The following is a 20,612-nucleotide window of genomic DNA, read 5'->3' as shown; positions in this document are numbered from 1 at the left end:
GTTTAGTATTAAGGTGGCAGAAGGACCTTGGGCCTCTACTCAGCACTCCCTCAATGCATGAATACTTTCTTCTACTAAATTGACATTCTATGATGCTCACCCTCCCGACATAACCACTGAAGCCAAAGCAGGTGAACAAGCAAATGTGGTGAAGAAAGCTGATGGTGCCAGGCTATCAAAAGAGATAGTGTCTGGGGTCTTAAAGGCTTGAAGGTGAACAAGCAACCATCTAGCTCAGAAGCAACAAAGCCCATATGGAAGAAGTACACCAGCCTGTGCGATCACGAGGTGTCGAAGGGATCAGGTATAAGGCATCATCAAAAAAAAATCTTACCATAGTGAATGAAGGGGCAAGTGCAGAGTGGAGACCCAAAGCCCATTTGTCAGCCACTGGAGATCCCCTCACAGAGGGGTCTAGAGGAGGAGATGAGTCAGTCAGGGTGCGACATAGCACCGATGAAGAATACAGCTTTCCTCCAGTTCCTAAATGCTTCCCCTAACCACCACTACCATGATCCGAATTCTGCCTTGCAAGTCTGGATAGGGCAGAGGTTGTACACTGGTGCAGATAGGAGCTGGAGGCACAGGGAATCCAGGGTGGAGGATACCTTCAGAACCAGGGGCGTGAGGGGTGATTCTGGGAGGGTAGAGGGTGAGTGGGTTGGAAAGGGGGAGCTGATTACAAGGATCTACATGTGACCTCTTCCCTAGGGGACAGACAACAGAAAAGGGGGTGAAGGGAGAGGCCGGATAGGGCAAGATATGACAAAATAATAATTTATAAATTATCAAGGGCTCATGAGGGAGGGGGGAGCGGGGAGGGAAGGGGAAAAAGAGGACTTGATGCAAAGGGCTTAAGTGGAGAGCAAATGCTTTGAAAATAATTAGGGCCAAGAATGTACGGATGTGCTTTATACAATTGATGTATGTATATGTATGGATTGTGATAAGAGTTGTATGAGCCCCTAATAAAATGTTTAAAAAAAAAACAAAAAAAGAAGGAATACTGCTCAACATAATAAATGCCATATATGATAAGTCAACGACCAGTACCACAATCAATGGGGAAAAACTGAAAACTTTCCTTATGAAAACAGGAACTGGAAAAGTTGCCCTTAGCACCACTTTTATTCAACACTGTACTGGAAGTCCTAACCAGAATCATTTGAAAACAAAAAGAAATCAAGAGAATACAATTAGGCAAAGATGATGTGTTCTCATTGGTGGTAATTATATAGTTGTTGGTCAATTTGAGAGGATTAAGAGTGAAGGGGTGGTGTCTAGCCTGCCAGTCAGCTCATAACCTATGAGACCACTGTGTGGGCATGGCCTTCTCTTGAGGATTCTGGGAACTCCTGTATTTCTCCTTGAAGGTGAAAGACACTCTCTTTCAGATTCCTCCTTGGGAGACATTGCAGCTGACAAGACACATGGAGCTACACTAGTACCCTGAGCTGGAGGAGCCACGTGGAGAGCCCTCCCAGGCCAAGATGCTTCTACTGCCATTGGATCCACAAAACTGACTTCCCACCCACTGGCTTGTGATCTTCCTGCATTTGGCGTCACTGCGTGTTTTGTGAGTCTGAAAAGGATTTTCTAGATTGGAATCAGACATATGGGATAATATTGGACTTATGGACTTGATCTGGACTGGGCTGGGATGTTTTCTTAATGTACAATTACTCTTTATATAAAGCTCTTTCTTAGACACATATGAGTGTATACGAATTTGTTTCTCTAGTCTACCTAGATTAACACATCACTATTTGCAGAGGACATGATTTTATATATAGAAAAACCTAGGACTCCACAAAAAGACTCTTGGAAACAACTGCAGATTGGGCAAAATAAGAAGATACAAAATGAACAAGTAGAAATCTATTAGATTCTTATTTACCAGCAATGAGAGCTGCAAAAAAAAGACATCAATAAAACAATGCCATTTATAACAGCCACACAAAAATGAAATTCCTAGGAATAAACCTAACCAAAGAAACAAATGATCAGAAAAAACAAACACTATAGACCATTATTACAGGAAATCAAAAGAGACCTACACAAATGGAAGAATATTCTGTGTTCGTGGGTAGGAAGATAATTCTGTGAAAATGTCATTACTAGCTAAAGCAATCTACAAATACAATTGCATTCTTTAAGGAAATGGAAAACTAATTACCAACTTCATCTGGAAATGGAAGAGACCTAAGATAAGCAATAAATTTCTAAAAAACAAAATAAAGTGGGAGGTTTGCACTACCTGACCTCAAAACCTATTATACACAGCCTGGTACTAGTATAATGAAAGAACAATAGAACAGGGTAGAAAACCCAGAAATATAAGCACCTAATGACAGACAATTGATTTTTGACAGAGGACCAAAAAACATTAAATGGGAAAAAGACACCTTCTTCAACAAACAATGCTGCAAAAACTGGATCTCCATTTGCAGAAAAATAAAACAGGGCTCATACCTAACCCAATGCATAAAACCAAACTCAAGATGGACCAGAGACCTAACTGTAAACCCTAGAGCTATCAGGATCCTCAATGAGAAAATTGGGACAAACTTAAGGGCTCTATTACAGAGCATATCAAATCTAACAAAGAAAGCACACACATTGGAAGATAAAGTACATGATTGGGAACTATTAAAAATGAAACTTGTGCACATCAAAAGAATTCATCAGAAGAATAAAACAGAGAGGAAAAATATTTAACAATGACATAATGGACAAGGGACTAATTACAAAAATCTACAAAATTCTGAAATAAGTCCATAAGGGAAAAAAAACTAATTAAAACTGGGCAAAGGACATGAACAGACCATCCACAAAAGAAAACATGTGAATGGCTAACAAACACATGAGGTGGTGCTCAAGATCACTGGCCATCTGGGATATGCAAATCAAAACAACTATGAGCGACCATCTTATAGAGACACTGATAGTCCATTGAAAAAGACAGAGCACACGTCCCCACCCATAGCCAGTCCTGGGGCTTTGGGGCTCGGCTCTAGGGGAGTCCCTCTAGGACATGGGGGTACAGTGAATGGTATGACCTTTTGCTGGGCATGCCTACACAGTAGGGTATGCTGGGCCCCTTTAGGGTTTCCCATATGGGCTCCAATAAATTTCTTCCCTTTTGCTTAAAAAGAAAAAAAGACAGAGAACAACAAATGTTGGAGAGGGTACAGAGAGATGGGCTGGCGGACTTGTAAATATGTACAATCATCGTGGAAAGTAATGTGGTGATACCTAATACAACTGGCAATAGAAATACCATACTACATGGCAATACCTCTACTTGGCATACAACCCAAAGAAATAAAAGAACATAAACAGATATGTTATCCCATATTCATTGAGACACCATTGACAATAGCAAGAGGCTGGAAACAGCCCAAATGCCTAACAGTAGAAGAATGGATAAAGAAACTCTTGCACATACACACAAGAATACCATAGGAATAATCTTGGAATACTATTCATTCCTAAAACATGTGATGAAACCATGAAATGAATGGGCCTGGAAACCATTATGCTGAGTGAAGGTAGTCTATCACAAAAGGAAAAACACTGAAAGAGACGACTATACAGGTAAGCACCAATATGAAACCAGGCTCTTGCTCCCATTGCATGCAATCTTCTATTTGGTCTTCTAAGCAAAAGTGTGAGAGCCTGCCTAGTGTCCATGAAACATGTATTACTCCCTCTATATGTACATTCTAAAATCCATTTCAAAAGAGGAGACCTCACCCAGCGAGGGTCAGCTTTTCAAGATGGGAGGAGAGGGAGAAGGTCATTAAGTAGTTGCCATACAACACTGTGCTAAGGTCACCGCACACCAGCAGACACTGACCAGATATTCAAGTCAAGATGGGGGACGGAGGCATGCATGTCTCACAGAAGCCTATTCCATTTCTTTGGGAGGAAAGGGGTAAGAAGCAACCTTCCATCACAGGGGGAAGAAACTTATATGTAGAATATATTATTTATATATATATATATATATATATATGAACTTAAATATACATTCTATATAGAAGGTGCACAAAATCCTTCATGGGTCACACCTAAATGACTCAATCCAGAAACCCTAGCCTTTGAACTTAAAGCCGAAACTCTCTAGGGCAGGGGTCCTCAAACTTTTTTAACGGGGTGAGTTCACTGTCCCTCAAACCCGTTGGAGGGCCAGACTATAGTTTTTTAAAAAAAACTATGAACAAATTCCTATGCACACTGCACATATCTTATTTTGAAGTAAAAAACAAAGGGGCAAAAACACCCGACGGGCTGGATAAATGTCCTCGGTGGACCACATGTGGCCCGTGAGCCGTAGTTCGAGGACCCCTGCGTCTAGGGTGAGAAGTAGCAGATGACTGCTTTTCCAAGGACATAGAACTGACAGACATCAGACTTTGGTTCAGACCTCCTGCTTTGAGGGTGCCAAATGAATAGTGGCCTTGAACTATACACTTAATATTTTAATGCCCTGCAGTTCTATTTTGACATGTATAATCTGGTAGGCCTGGCTCCACCATTTGAATGAATATTATTGAAAGTTTTTCCCTATCACCAACACCCACTGTTTGTGTATATAGTTTCCAGTAACCTAAAAGTTAAACCTGTACAAGTCAAACAATTCACATATTGTGGTTCATACCTGACCTTTAGTCTTATAATTTCCTTTTCTCAACATTGTTTTAAATTCTATACCATTCGCTAAATTAATGTCAATGCCAATAGAACTAATTACCATATGCCCTGGGAAGATCATTGATATATAAACCATAAGCATCTGAATGGATTTTGGGCTTCTACTTATTTCTAGCACCAATTAAATAGAAATTATTTCTTATGGCATGACCTTGCTTGATGCTCACCCTCATGAGAAGATCACTGAAGATATGGGTGCTAATGCAAAGTGTGGTGAAGAAAGTAGGTGATGTCTGGCTATAAGAAGGAATAACATCTAGGGTCTTAAAGGTTTATCTTCAAACAAGTGACCATGCCAGTGAAGCATCAACTAAATCTACCTGGAAGAAGCACACCAGCTTGTGTGATCCCAGGATTGTAAATAATAAAACCAAGATCTGAAGGAGTGAATGGTATCAGAGCTTACATTGTGAATACCTGATTTGCAGAAGGCTATGTGACCACAGTGGAAGCCCAAAATCCATTCAAAGGGTTCTCACATGCATTAAGCTTCCAGTGATTCCCCTCGGACCATAGTTAAGGGATGAGAACACCCTAGCTATCAAACAGAGCATTGTAAAATCAATTACAGAAGACTAGTTAGGTCAAAATATATTATTTGATCTCCCCTTTACCCATTTTAAAGCTGTGTCAATTTTTTAAAAAGAAAGCGAAGGGGTAAAACATGTGGATTCAACAGCTGGTGAATCACCTCTGACCATACACCAGGGATGGAAATAGCCTTGCTATTATGCAGAATGCATTGGAAAGTGGATTATTGCAGAGGCAGTTAGACTAAAATTCAACACCTATTCTTTCAGCTTCCTTTTGACACATTTAAACTTGCTCTAGTTTTTATTTTCTTCTTTCTTTTCAAGTGAAATTTTATTTGATTTACTATCTTATTGTTGTTAGTTTTTTTTAAATATGTTTTTATATAAGAAATCCAGGATAGGTAAATCTATAGAGACAGAAACAGGATTAATGGTTCATTGGGGACATGGCAAGGGAGACTGGGGGAGAAATGGGGAGCTAATAATGATGAGTACAAGAACTAAGAAAATGTTCTAAAATTGACTATGGTAATAATTGTGTAGCTCTCTTTAATATGAATAAATTATTGAATGATATGATGTGAGTTATGTGCCAATAATACTTTAAAATGAAAAGAATGGTGACATTAACTTTCTTAGTGATGCATTAATAGTAATTTACTCAATAAACATTTCTCAGGGCCTATTTTTTTTTAGGGGACCTTTACAGGGAGTTTAGCAGTGAACTAAACAGACAAAAATAGGGCTATGGTGGGTCACTGGTAGAATGCTTATCTTCAATAATGCCTACTGAGATAGACTAGAACATGGGTTTGATTATTAGCACGTGTAACTCATGCAGAACTCCCAGTCATCTGTCCGTGGATGCTTTCATGTCACTATGATGCTGAGCAAGTACCAGGAGAGCCTACCGACTGAGACAGACTAGAAAGAAAAGCCTGGAAATCTACTTCCAAAAATCAACCCTGTGGAAAATAAGACAGCCATTATGACTGAGATCAGGTGTGCAGGAAGTCACCTGTGCCTGCAGTTGTCATTGTTGTAAGGCGTCCTCCAATCAGTTCCAGCCAAGAGTCCACGCAGAACAGCGGGAAACACCGCCTAGTCCTGCGCCATTTTCACAATTGTTCTTTTGTTCTACCTCATTGTTGAAGCCACGATGACAATCTGTCTTGTCCAGGGACTTCCTCTTGTTCTCTGACCTGCTACAAGTGTGATGCGTTTTTCTAAGTCCTGGTCTCTGCTGATAACATGTCCAAGGAATTTCGCCATCCTTGCTTCTAAGGAGCATTCTGGCTATACTTCTTCCAAGACAGACATGTTTGTTCTTTTGGCCGTCCACGGTACTTTTATTATCCTCCGCCAGCACCATAATTCAAACGCATCAACTCTTCTTCAGTCTTCCTCATGCAATGTCCCATTTCCACATGCATATAATACAACTGAACATGCTATGACTTGGGTCAGGCAAGCCTCAGTCCTCAAAATAACATCCTTGCTATTCAACACTTTTTAAAAAGGTCTTGTGCCACCGGTTTACTCAATGCAATGCACCAGTTGCTCTCTTGCCTGCTGCGTCCATGAGCATTGGTTGTGGATCCAAACAAGATGAAATCCTTAACAACTTCAATCTTTTCGCCACTTATCATGTTACCTATAGTCCTAGCTTGAGAATTTTGGTTTTCTTTGCACTGGGTTGTAATCCATACTGCAGGCTGCAATCCTTGATCTTCATCAGCAAGTGCTTCAAGTCCTCCTGACTTTCAGGAAACACGATTGTGTCATCTGCACATCACAGGTTGTCAATAAGCCTTCCTCCAATCCTGATGCCACGGTCTTCTTCATATAAACCAGCTTCTCTGATGATTTGCTCACCAGACAAATGGAAGAAGTGTGCTGAGAAGATACAATCCTGACACACACCTTTCCAGATTTTAAACCAAGCAGTACGCCCTTATTCTGTTTGCACAACTGCCTTTTGATTCATGTACAAGTTCTTAATGAGCACAATGAGGTGTCCTGGAATACTCATTCTTCTCAAGGTTATAACAGATGTTATGATACACACCGTAGAATGCATTTGCATGGTCAATTAAACACAAGTAAACATTTTTTTCTGGTATTTTCTTCTTTCATCCAAGATCCATCTGACATCAGCAATAAAATTTCTGATTCCATGTTCTCTTCTAAAGCCACCTGAAACTCTGGGAACTCCCTGACAATGTACTGTTGGATGATCTTCAGCAAAATTTCATGAGTATATGACATTAATGATAAACACCAAACTCACTTCCACTGGGTTAATTCCAATTCATAGCAGCCCAATAAGATAGAGTAAAACTGCTCTTGTGGGTTTCCAAGACTGTAGTAACTTTTCTGGAATAAACTTTGTACATTCCAAGTTCCAATTATTAATAAATTGTTGCAGCTCTTTGTCCCCCCTCGCCAAATGAAAGTCCCAGCTGCTTTATTCGCAAAGATTCCATCCACGTCATTAGGGTTGACTCTACTTTGCGAAGGCATCTCTTCCTCGTGTTTTGAATACTTCTGACCCAAGGGCCTCAACTTCTGGCACTGTCTATGAACTAATGTTCAATTGCTATTCATGAGGCGTTCAGTGTCTGACAAAGCTCCTCTGCTCTTGGTAAGGTTTTCAGGGGCTAATTTCTCTGAAGTGGACAGCCTGTTCCTTCTTTGTAGACTGTCCTAGTCTGTGAGCTCTGCTGAAACCTGTTCGCTTTTGGTGACCCTGTGACACAGTGACATAGATTTCAGCTTCACAGCAGTACACAGGCTACCAAAGCACGATAAACTGACAGCTTAAGTGGTGAATGGGTTACAATTAAGAGTCAATTTTCCAGCAGCTAAAAATTATTAAGAGAAAAAGGTATGCCCTTGAGTAACTTACATTATTGTTGGGTGAGAGCAATGACACGAAGAACAAGTAAACATATAGTGTGTCAAATGCTGGTAAGTGATCAAGAGAAAAGAAAGATAAGCTAACCTGGTATTGATCACTTTACTGATCACTTCCCCCCCCCCACTTAACTGTTATTGCTTCTTCCTTCAAAGTACTGAAATTTTCTTCATTCACCTTTCAAAATATTGCATGGACATTTCTTAAATATTTAAGTTGATCCAAACTTTGTGTTTGGTGCTCCCACTTGCATAAGGAAGAAGTAGATACTTCTTTTGCTATAGTTATTCACCAAGCACTAGAGCTAATATTTGAACCGCACTTCCCATGTTTTTGTCTAACCTCCAAATAGCTCCATCATTGCAATTCTTTCTTGCCATGCTGTGGGTTAGATATTGGGCTGCTAACCACCAGATCAGTGGTTCCAATCCACCAGCCAATCTATGGGATTAAGACAAGGCAGTCTGTGCTCTTAAAGATTTAGTTTGAAATCCTGTATAGAGTCACTATGAGTTAGAACTGACTTAATGGGAGTAGGTTTGGCATGCATCTCTATATACTTTGAATTATTCTTTCCTACTGTATTCTATATTAGAAATTGCATTCCTCAAATGCCTAAAAGCAACCTCAATCCCTTAAAATTGAGTTATTAATCTTGGTTCAATTTATAATGTTTTTGTTTCTTTCTTTTGTGGTAGTCAATGGAATGCACAGAATGACACTGGGATTCCATGTGACATAATTTATGTAGTAAAATATTTAAATTTTAATACACTACACAATCTGATCAACTGTTCTAAAACCCCATCTGTATCGCTTTCAGACATTTTTGTGTAAGGGCGTTTCTTCCCATTACCTAGTTTACTATTGGAAGTAGAACACAGGCAAATAATGCACAGTCCCTGATAACACAATTCTAGTCTCACAATTTATTCCTCTTCACACTCAGTGGCTTGCCCTTTATCACGTATCCAAGAACAGACGGATTTTGAACAATTACAGCAACCTGATCAAGTGATAATAAAAGATTCCCTGCCTCCCAGAAAGCCTGGCTGGAAATCCTGTGCCAGAACTGGCTGGGATGGAGAAGACCCAAGGGCCAGCGCCAAGGGGGAGGACCAGCACCTAGCACGTCCCAGCCCCTCCCTCCTGGCCACCTAGGGCTGCAGGGGGGCGATGCCCGCTTTACCTCGGGCTCCGAAATGGCTGAGGAGCCAGCTCCCCGTGTTCGAGGGGCCTAGTCTCCCCGCACCCCCCCCCCCCCACTACCCCTCTCCCGGGCCGGGACCCTGCGGGGTCGGGCGCGCCGCTGCCACTGCCGCGGGCGCGGGCGCGAGCGCGGGCACGGGGCTCACCACAGCTTCCTCTTGAGCGGCAGGAGGCTGCCACGGTTCGAGGGGGTGACGCCGATAGCCATCTGCAGCACCGTCAGGTATTTCTGGTACTTCATCTTGTCCCCGCTCCGCTCGCGGCCAGGAGCCCGCCGCCGCCGCCGCCGCAGACACAGCCCCTGCAAACGCTGCATAGATCAGCCCTGGGCCATCCGCCGCCGCCGCCCCCGCCGCTCCCGGCGCTCCAGGCGCCGCCGCCGCCGCCGCGGGCTCGGGCTCGGCTCCGGCTCCGGCTCCGGCTCCGGCTCCGGCTCCGGCTCCGGCTTTGGCTCCGGCTCCGGCTCCGGCTCCGGCTCCGGCTCGGGCTCCGGCTCCGGCTCCGGCTCGGGCTCGGGCTCCGCGCCGCTCCGCTGCCGGCCCCGCGCCGCCGTGCGTGCCCGCCGCCCGCGCCGCCGTGCGTGCCCGGGGCCCCGCGGCCGTGCGTGGGCTGCCCGCGCACTTCCGCCTCCGCCGCCCGACGCGGCCGGGGTCCCGCTCGGGTCGCGGGCTGCGCAGCCCGCGAGTGCTCTGGGCCGGCCGCGCGCAGCGGGCCGCACCCACGCCTCTCCGGGCGGCAGGGTTGATTTTTGTTTCCGTTGCTGTCCCCAAACCCAAGTCAGCGGTGTCCGTGGAGTGCGTCTGGCCGGAGAGCGAGTGCGGCTCCAGAGTGAGAAATGTGTTCAGTAACGCCTGGCACATAGCTGCGCATACACACCTGCAGCGATCGCCTCCCGCAAACACGTTTCCGGGGCCTAGAGGGGTCTGGGGCTGAAAAGAAAGAGCCTACACGTTCTTCCGCACAGCTGCCGGTGGGTTTGAACCTGTAGACCACCCCTTACCCTATAGTGTCAAAGGGCGTTTATGTAAAGACTCCCACCCCTTACCCTGCCCTGTCAAAGGATACAGTGTCAAACGACGATGCTACCATTAGACAAGAGATAAGCCGGAAAGTTTTGCCCTCAAGACCATGGACAGGGCCAGGAAGCTTGTCTTCCCCACCGGTGGTACAGGTGAGCACTAGCCAAAAGGCTGGTAGCTCTAACTCTCCCAGAGGGGACTCAGAAGACCTGTCGGGCAATCTGCTTCCTAAAAGTGACAGCTTGAAACCCCCATTGAGAGACTCTGTTCTGCATACATGACTCAACCACAATCCCTAAGAGGAATTCAACACTGGATTAGACGCCTAGTCAGAGAAAGTAGGCAAAAGAAAAGGTATCCCAATTTGAAGATGTAAAACAATCTTGTTTGCAGATGACAATCAGCAAATTCAGCCAAGGTGTAGAGTGCAAGATGAATGGACCTCAATCATGGGTGTTTCTGTACACCAGCAACGCGCAATCCATAGAGGAACGCTTAAGATAACTTCATTTAAGGTGCGTAGAAAGGTGGAGACCCAAACCCCACCTGTAAGGCAACTGGACAGTCTCTCCCAAACGGGCCACAGGAAAGCGATAATATACCCAGGGTGCAATGTAGCGCTCTATCCTCTAGTCCTTTCATATTTCCTTCCCTTACTATTATGGTCTTAGTTTTACCTCATGAATCTTGTTAAACCTGCATTTGTTCATTTTTATAATTAAAATTGTTTGATGCCTGAAATCCAAGATAGATGAACTCTTCAGAAGCAGTGGGGGGATGGGGTGGGGGTGGAGAACTGATAACAATGAAGACCACAATCCCACTCGAGGAATAACAGATATGTTAAAAATAATAATATATGATATAATAATGTTTCCTGGGGGTAGGGTGGGGGAGGCAGGGGATAAGGGGAGCTGATATCAAAAGTTCAAGAAGAAAGAAAATGTTCTGAAACTGATGTTGACAGCAATTGTACAATTATGCTTGATCTAATTGAATTATGGATTGTGTTTGTAAGAGGTCCCGATAAAATGATTATTTTAAAATAACTTCATTTACAATTGCATCTAGAAGAATAAATTGTGTCAGAAGAAATTCAACCAAAGAGGTCAAAGAACGGTTTATCAAAAACTGAAAAACATCACTGGAAGAAATTAAAGAAGACTTTTTAAGGTGACAACAATGACTCTTTTATATAAAGCTCTCTCTCTCTCTAACACACATATTAGTGTCTGTGAATTTGTTTCTCTAGTCCACCCAGACTAACACAGAGACTACCTAGCTCTCCTGCCCACAGCAACAACACAAACACTTACCTCTCCTCCCCCAGATCTTCATGTCTTACAGATGTTGCCTCATTTACATTTATAATTTACCGCTGTTTTTCTACTCTGGTTTTGGCTTGAAAGAACAAAGGTCTTCACCTTTAGCATAGAAGAGAGAAAGAGAGAGAGAGAGAGAAAGGGAAGGGAGAAAGTCAACATATCACCAGCCATACTTACAATGTAAATGTATCCTAAGTTTAGAACAACAAAAACATCCTTAGAAGTTGTTCTTGCATTTTGGGGGGAGTAGGGAGATGTTGCTGCTGTTTGCGTATTTATTTTTGAGAAAAAAGACAAGCTCAGTGATATATCCTAAATATTATCATTGAGCTTTTATTTTATTTGTCCTGGTGATATCCTTTCAATCTGCCAGGGCCCATTGGTCTCCTTATAACTCAGAATGACTCAGATGATATTTGTTGACTTTTTTACATATATGTGATATGTGAGAGAATTGTTTATTTAGTTAACAAAGATTTTTAAAATTCTGATAGTTGTGAGACACTATTCTTACGTGTTTGCCTTCTTGATCTGTTTCTCTCCATGCTGGCTTTACGAAGGTGTCTTCCACACTCTCAGGTTATAAAGGTTTTGTTGGGTGACTAAAACCCTGATCCTGAGAGCCCTCAGTTATCAATGGTTCATGTGGCAGGGTGCTGTGCATATCCCTCTGCCTTCTTATCTGACTAACCATACTGCAACATCAGGCCCACAATCATATACACTGTCAAATCTTCCCTTACTTCATGTTGGTATTTACCCCTCTAAAATTTTTAAAGATAAAGTGGATGTTTATTTGAGGGACAAAAAATATTTAATTCCTAGTTGATTATCGATTAATCAAAACAATCTTGAAACACAAGGAGCAGAGTTATAGTACTCACATTTCTTAGTTTTAAACCCAACTATAAAGCTTCAGTAATCAAATCAGTAAAATGCTAACATACTCACATAATGATAGACATATATGAGAGAGGACCAAAAAAAAAAAACCAGAATTTTTTCAAAGCTATGTATTTGCAATTTTTTACAAAATAACCTTATCACCTTCAAAGTATTTTCCATTACATTTAACACATTTGTCAAATCTGTGATTCCATTCTTGGAAACATTTTTCGAGCTCATCTGTTTGAATGGCTGATAGCACCTCCCTCGTTTTTGTTTTTTTTTTTCTTTACCTCTTCAATATCATCAAATCAGTGTCCTTTCATGTCCCTCTTCATTCTTAGAAAGAAAAAGAAATCACATGGAGCGAGGTAAGGTGAGTAAGGTGCATGGGGGCAAGAAAGGTATGCTGCTTTTTGTACACAAAAAAACCTGGCATACTGAGATGGCTTCTTGAGCAGGTGCATTGTTGTGGTGGCAAAATCAGTCCCCCGACTGCCACAAATCAGGTCTTTGTGTGTGTGTGTGTGTGTGTGTTAAAAATGTGTTTATATTAGAAAAATGTTAAATTTAATATGGTCCATATAGAATTAGATAAGTTAAAATCTATCTGGCAGAAAGTAGCAAGCCATTAAAAATGATTCCTCTCTACTCTTGATGTGCCACCTGCTGAATATGCAAGAAGCCCTCTGAGAAGCAGGCAGAGAGATTTTACCATTATCAAGTACCAAGAATGGATTGTGTCCTCTGCTCTTGAGATGCTTGTTCAGTGAACCTCCTAGATTCACAGACAAGTGTAACATTGGAGGAGGAGCAGTAGTGAACAGAGTGATAGACTTCCCAACATAATTCAGGCCTTTTTTCTTTTTCTCACACTGTTACTCAATCTTTTCAGAACCTCTAAACAGAAAGCTTGCTTAACAGTCTGACCTGGTGAACCCAACTCCAAATACACTGTCCCCCTCACAGCAGAAACACAAATGAGCATCGTCTTGATCTTTGGTTTCACTTGATGAGCTTTTTCTTGGGTTAGGGGATGATAGCTTCTTCCACTGACTTGATTGATGTTTGCTTTGGGGGGCCTAAGAATAGCACCATGTCTCCTCACCAGTAATGACCTTGGGGAAAAAAGTCTGGGTCACTTCAGAGCTGTTCTTTCAAAGCACAGCATGTTTCCACTTGACGCTTTTTTTACCTGGTCAGTCAGAGCCTGAGATACAGATTTCACAGTGACCCTTCTCATTCCCTAGGCTTCCGTTAAAATTCATTGAATTAAGCTCCAAAATAGTTCAGATAACTTCCCCATCTCTTCAATGGTCCATTGTTGTCAGTCTTTGAGCATAAGTGCATAAATTTAGTCAACATTTTTGTCCATTTGGGAAGTTGACAGACATCCAGAATGAGATTTGTCATCAATCAACATTTCACCTTTTTGCAAACGAGAAAAGCACTCATACACTTGAGTATTTCCTCTCATAACGCTGTCCGTGTGTGTGTGTGTGTGTGTGTGTGTCAGTAGTAAAACGATCCACCCTTTTGACTTGCAAAGGCTGAACAGAAAGCTACTATATTTCTCTAGGACATTTATAAAGAGTTATCTTCACCTTGAGAAGACACTGTGCGCTGTCCTTTTAAGCTGTGTTCAGCATCACAACAGTTTCCGCAGCATTTTTTCCCTAAGCAGGAAACAAAATTTCACCACCTCACACTGTTGTCTAAAAGTGGCCATCAGAAAAAACAAGGTTAAAGTGAAACTTCGTTTACGAAAAAATTCACTGTGACCAGAGGGAACCTTCCCAGCCCATACCACTGGGTGCACTAACTCAGAGCAAGTTGCTAGATACTTGCCTAGTGGGAAAAATGGATACTATGAAAGCTCCACCCAGCGAGCTTTTTTCCATTGTGTGTGTGTGTGTGTGTGCGTGTACCTCCTTGTAGAACAATGGTAAAGAATCAGTAGGACAAAAATAGGTTTATTTAATTGGATGAATTGATTTTCCACAGGGCACCAAGACAATTCAATGGGAAAGAATAGTCTCTTGAACAAATGGTGCTGGGACAATTTGATATCCAGGAAGTTGGACCCCTACCTTAAACTATACACAATTATTTATCATTGATGTAAGTATAAGAAATAAGCCATAAAACTCATAGAAGAAAACATAAGAGTAAATTTTCATGACCTTGTATTTGACAATGGATTCTTAGATGTGATACCCAAAGCACAAGTAACAGAAAAAAAATAAAATAAAGTGGGCTTTATCAAAATTTAAAACTTCTGTGACTCAAAGAACATTATCAAAATCATGAAAAGATAATTCACAGAATAAGAAAATATTTGAAATTCATATAATTGATAAGGATTTCCTATCTAGAAAATAAATATAACTCTTACAACTCAATAACAAAAGAAATTATTTTATAAATGATCAAAGAACTTAGATAGACAAAGAAGACATGAAAAGATATTCAAACTCTGTCATTGTGCTCACTTGAGGTTCTTTCAACTCAGATGGAACCCACACAGTGGAGAAGAACTGCTCACAGAGTTCCCTAGGCTGTAATCTTGATATGAACAGTTTACCAGAGTTTCAAAATTAGATGCCACTTCACACCTACTAGAATGACTATTTTTTTAAAAAAGAAAGAAAATAACAAGTTTTGGCAAGGATGTGGAGTATTAGAATCCCCACTCATTGGCTGTCTAAAACAGAAAAATCAAACTAACTGCCAATGATACAGCCAATGATACTTTCGAAAAAAATTGGCAGATCCTCAAAAATTAAATATGATCCAGCTATTCTACTCGTTGGCATCCATACAAGACAAATGAAAAAATGTTTACACAAAAATATGCACTCAAAAATGATTCACAATAGTAAAAAAAGATGGGGTGGAGACTAATACACTCACCAATGAAGGAATGAAGAAATTGGTGGTAAATCCATACAATGGAAAATTATTCAACCACAAAATAGAATTAGTGATAGGTAAGTTCCATGTATGGAATGTCCTGACTAGCAGGAGCCCTGGTGGCATAGTGGGTTTCATGTTGGGCTGTTAATCACAAGATCAGCACTTCTAAATCACCAGCCTCTGTGAGGGTGAAAGAGGAGGCTCTATACTCCCATAAAGAGTTACAGTCTCAGAAACCCACAAAGCAGTTCTATTCTGTCCTAGAGGGCCACTATGAATTAGAATCGACTCAATTGTAATGGGTTAGGTTTTGAGCTTTTGGTCCTGAACAGAAAATTCATAGAGAAAGAAAGCCTACTATTAGTTTTCTAGAGGATGGGAGGAGGTGGGGTTGTCTGTGGTGAGATTACATTACTTGAAATGGTTCTTTTATCCATGTTATTATATTGTTGTTAGGTGCCATGGAGTTGATTGGACTCATAGTGACCTTAAGAACCACAGAATAAAACATTGCTTGGTCCTGCACCACCCTCACAAATTTCGTTTTGGTCCATTGGTGTAGCTACTATGTCAGCCCATTTTTTTGAGTGCTTTTTCTTTTTTCACTGCCCTACTTTTCCAAGCCTGATGTCCTTTTCCAGGGACTGATCTCTCCCGATAACATGTTTAGGATACACTCACTTCTAAGGCATATTCTGGCTGTACTTCTTCCAAGACAGATTGCTTGTTCTTTTGCCAGTCCATGGTACTTTCAATGTTTTTCACTAATACCATAGTTCAAATGCATCAATTTTTTAGTCTTCCTTATTCAATGTCCAACTTTCATAATCATATGGAGGCGATGGAAAATACCATAAACTTAGTCCTAAAAGTGACATTCTTGCTCTTCAACACTTTAAAGAGTTCTTGGGCAGCACATTTTCCCAATGTAATCCCTACAATTGAGTGGAACAATGCAATTAGGATATGTGAAAGAGTAATAAAGAGAATTGATCAGTTTTGCTATTTCTCTTGATACAAGAGTCAACCATTTCAGGAACAGGAACAGGAATTCCACAACCAGGAAGAAAGAAGAGCTACTAATGGAGCATATGTAAGACCCTTGTCTGACATGTCAGAGGCAGCAGAGGCACCAGAACCACAGCATTGAAACCAAGAGACAGAGCAGTGGAACCATGCTGAGACCATTAGGCAGAGTGGTTGATAGGCTTCCTGGCCCATGAGGTGGAAGCCAAGAGTCCATGTGGCTGAGATCTAAGGACCAGAGAGACATGCCTGCCAGCATGGCCGAGAAAAGGCTTTACAGACTAAAGAACTCTACCCTTAACATTTTGTAACTTGTTAACTTCATTAATAAACCCCCATTATCATGAATATTGTCTGTAAGTTCTGGGTGGCCATGGCAACAAATTACTGAGCCAGGCAGAGAAGCAGAGTGTTGTGAGAGGGATGGTTGGTGTCAGAATACAGTAAAGGAAGCTGGAAGGTGAAGACTTCTGTTTTGTGGCCAGCAGCCTCGGGCTGCCGTGAAGTTGGATTCTCTTTCCCTCCTGTGTACTGAGAGGAGGTTAGATGTAGCCTCCATGACATTTTATCCATGTTCTTTCAAGGTGAGGAAAATGGGCTTGTGTTTGAAATAAATGGTGATATAGATGATGGTGAAGATAAAACATTTGATGAAAGTGACTTTGATAATGTTGCATACTATGCATCGTTGGGAACTAGGCCACCTATTAATATGGAAGAGCTGGCTGAATTCTGTCACAAAATAATTGAACTTTTGTCTGTGTGCACTGTTGAAGAACCCAAAGATTGTCCTACAGTAGCACACATCATGGAAGCTTTGGAATTGAATGTTCAACGGCCGCCTTGTTTTCATGATCACCTGAGCATGAAGCAAGGCTTGCACATATAACTGTTCTGTTCACTGTGAGTCACTCTGATAACTTATACCAATTAAGACTTTTTGAAAATGCCTATTTTAGGTCCATAGCACCTTGCTAACCATTGATTAACCATTTCTAATATTAGGACATTTTTAAATGTTCATGGTGATGAGCATTTGAAATGATAGCATTTTCTGTGAGTTAAAGAAACTAACTCATATTGTGACCATTCTTTTGCTAATGATTTTTCTCAAATACTCTGCATTTTAACATATCTGTGGAAATTAGTACACTATAGTGTAAAATAAGTATTTTCACTCACATTTTAAAACATTCAGCCTTTTGTTGGCCTTTCTTGGATGATGTACTTATTGAATATGGTCCCTAGAATTTTTCATTGTTGTGCAAGAGCAAAATTTATATTTTATTTTCCCCTTTTGGATTATCCCAAATCTTTGGCTTTTGTTTTAGCTTATTAAATCTATTCTGAAAATATTTTGTCTACTAATTTGTATTATAAGCAGTTCATGCTTTTAGTTTTAAAAAGAGCACTCAAATGGAACAATATTATAGAATAAAGGACACTTTAAGTAAACAGAAAGTGTCTCTACATTATTTTAGAAATTAAATAATTGGGTGTTGTCATTAAACTTACTAAATGAGAAAAAAATGTTTGGAAGTTATAGATAGATGGTGATTACACAACAGAGTTAATGAACTAAATGCCAATACATCAGGGACAGGGTAATAACAAGGGACCAGCAACCGACAGCGAGAAGGGTATAGTGTCCTTGGTGATGTTTGATCTCTTGAGATACACCTGAAAGGAATTACTGAGAGGCGAACAATGGGAGAACATGATAGTGGGGTAGGAGGATAGCTAAAAGAAATAGAGGAAATAACCATAGAGTAAAAAATATGTATATAGGCATAAATATAGATATGTATATATGTACAGATAGAAATATATAAAGATAGGTGTATTTATGTATGTATGTATATATAATCAAATACAATAAGTAAGCAGATGAACTTTGGACCTCTACTTAACTCCTCCTCAGTGCAAGAATGGTTTGTTCTAATAATGAGGCATTGTATGATACTCAAAATGGGTGCATAAGCAAATGTGGTGAAAAAAGCTGATGTTGCCTGGCTAACAAATGATATAGCATCTGGGGTCTTAGAGACTTGAAGTTAAACAAGCAGGGAAGCAACAGGAATAGTTATCAGAAGTTCAAAAATAAGTAATCAAACCGACATGAAGAAACATAGGCAAGGTGGAGACTGAAAGGCCCCCTGTAAAATAATAGGACAGTTCTTCACAGAAGGGCCACGCAGAAGGGATGCTATATACAGGATGCAGTAGAGCACCAGTGAAACTCACAACTATCCTCTAATTCTTTAAAATTTTCTCCGCCCATTATTACGGCCTTAGTTTTTACCTCACTAATATTGCTAGACCTGCATTTATACATTGGTACAATCAAGATCCTTGGATGCATGAAATTCACATAGATAAGCCCCTCAGAAACAGTAAGGGGAGTAATGACTCCCTGAGGATACATGAAGGGTAGATAGGGGAGAAAGCGGGAACTGACAGCATTGATGACTGTATAACCCCATTGGAAGGGAACAGACATCAGAATTTTAGGTGATTGAATAAATGGGACATTGGAAGTTATGCCAAAAAAATAAATAACATTAATAATAATAAAATATAATATATTGAGGGATCAGAGGGTGGTAGGATGGGGGAGGGAAGGGATAAAGGGGAGTTGAAATCAAAGAGTTCAAGAAGAAAAGAAAATATTGAAACTGATGATGGCAGCAATTGTACAATTATGCTTCATCTAATGGAACTATGGGTTGCAATAATATCTGTAAGAGCTCCCAATGAAATGTTAAAAAGTAATAATAAATAAATAAAACCTTTGGGTGTCACATTAAAAGACTGAAAAGTAAAATCTATGAAATGGAAGAACATGGTTGCAATTCATTGATCTTTTTGTTTAAATAGTTTTATTGGCATATACTTCACATGTTATATAATTTAATCTTTCAATAATATTTAGAAGAATTGTGCAGTCATCACCAAAATCTATTTCAGGACATTTTCTTTTCATACTAATTAGCTCCCGATTTCCCCCTAAATTTCCCCTGCCATTCCCCACAGGTAACTATCAATTCAGATGCTGTCTCTATAGATTTACCTGTCCTCAATTTCATATACAGAATATAATACAAAACACAAACAAGAAGCAAACAAACAAAAAACCCAACAACAATGACTAGACAAAGCAGAGGAAAAACCATAATTGAAAAGGAAGCAGAAAATATTTAAAACTGAACCTTTAAAATGGGTCAAATGAAAGATCAAATGATAAGGCATTGCATTTTTTGGCATTGCATTTTTAAACATTTATTGGCATATAATTCACATATCATACAATTCAATCACATCAAGAAAAGTTGTACAATATATTATTATACCACAATCAGTTTTAGAACATTTTCTTCATAGTTGTATTTGTTATTAGCTCCCCATTTCCCCCCAACCTCTTCTGCCACACCCTTAAGGAATCATTCATCTATTTGCCATCTCTAAAGATTTACCTATCTTGAATTTCATATACAGAAAAACATCTTTTAAACTAACAACAATAACAAGGTAAATCAAATAAAACTTCAATGGAAAAGAAAGCAGAAAATAGTAAAAATTAGAACAACTTTAAATGGGTCATAAGGGAGATCAAATGATAGGGTGCTAAATTTGGGGATTACATGTGACACATTTGACTTTAAAATTCTATTTGTCTGATATTAAGGCTATTTACATCCCTGGACGGTGGTCAGAAGGGAGTTACTGGTGCCTCAATCAATGCAGGGACACTGCAGATGGATTTTAGGCTTCCACTGTCATTTATAGCCTTCTGAAAACTGGGTGTTCACAATGTAAGGTCTGATACCATTCCCTCCTTTGGATTTTGATTCTATTATTTACAGTCCTTGGATCACATGGCCTGATGTGCTTCTTCCATGTGGACTTAGTTGAAGCCTCACTTATATGGTTGCTATTTTGAAGACAAGCCTTTAAGACCCCAGACATTATTCTTTCTTATAGCTGGATACCATCTGGTTTCTCCACCATACTTTGCTATAACACCCAAACCTTCAGTGATCTCTGTATGAGGGTGTCAAGTCGGGCC

The 20,612-nt window shown here is 40.5% G+C and overlaps 1 protein-coding gene, 1 long non-coding RNA gene and 1 pseudogene across 5 annotated transcripts in view; 1 reads left to right on the top strand and 2 right to left on the bottom strand.

Annotated features, from left to right (window-relative positions):
- TJP1 (tight junction protein 1) overlaps positions 1-9,706 on the bottom strand; it is a 430,437-nt gene extending 420,731 nt beyond the window's left edge. For all 3 annotated transcript variants that reach the window (XM_075557953.1, XM_075557954.1, XM_075557955.1), the window contains exon 1: positions 9,522-9,706. In XM_075557953.1, the coding sequence (XP_075414068.1) occupies positions 9,522-9,691 (170 nt within the window). In that variant the 5' untranslated portion in view covers positions 9,692-9,706. The remainder of the gene's footprint in view (positions 1-9,521) is intronic.
- LOC142456727 (uncharacterized) lies at positions 9,334-17,899 on the top strand. 2 transcript variants are annotated; one of them, XR_012786093.1, is made up of 5 exons: positions 9,334-9,598; positions 10,788-10,909; positions 11,466-11,567; positions 14,609-14,725; positions 16,542-17,899. It is a non-coding gene; the product is annotated as an uncharacterized LOC142456727 (long non-coding RNA). The 2 variants fall into 2 exon arrangements; XR_012786094.1 differs by lacking the exon at positions 9,334-9,598 and adding an exon at positions 10,136-10,345.
- On the bottom strand, positions 14,112-14,234 carry LOC142457628 (small Cajal body-specific RNA 24; annotated as a pseudogene).
- Positions 17,900-20,612: the final 2,713 nt, after the last annotated feature.

Source organism: Tenrec ecaudatus, chromosome 9 (genome assembly GCF_050624435.1).
Source record: "Tenrec ecaudatus isolate mTenEca1 chromosome 9, mTenEca1.hap1, whole genome shotgun sequence".
NCBI classification, from domain to species: Eukaryota; Metazoa; Chordata; class Mammalia; order Afrosoricida; family Tenrecidae; genus Tenrec; species Tenrec ecaudatus.
The sequence above is the reverse complement of the archived record's forward strand: the minus strand, read 5'-3'. Positions and strand labels throughout refer to the sequence as shown.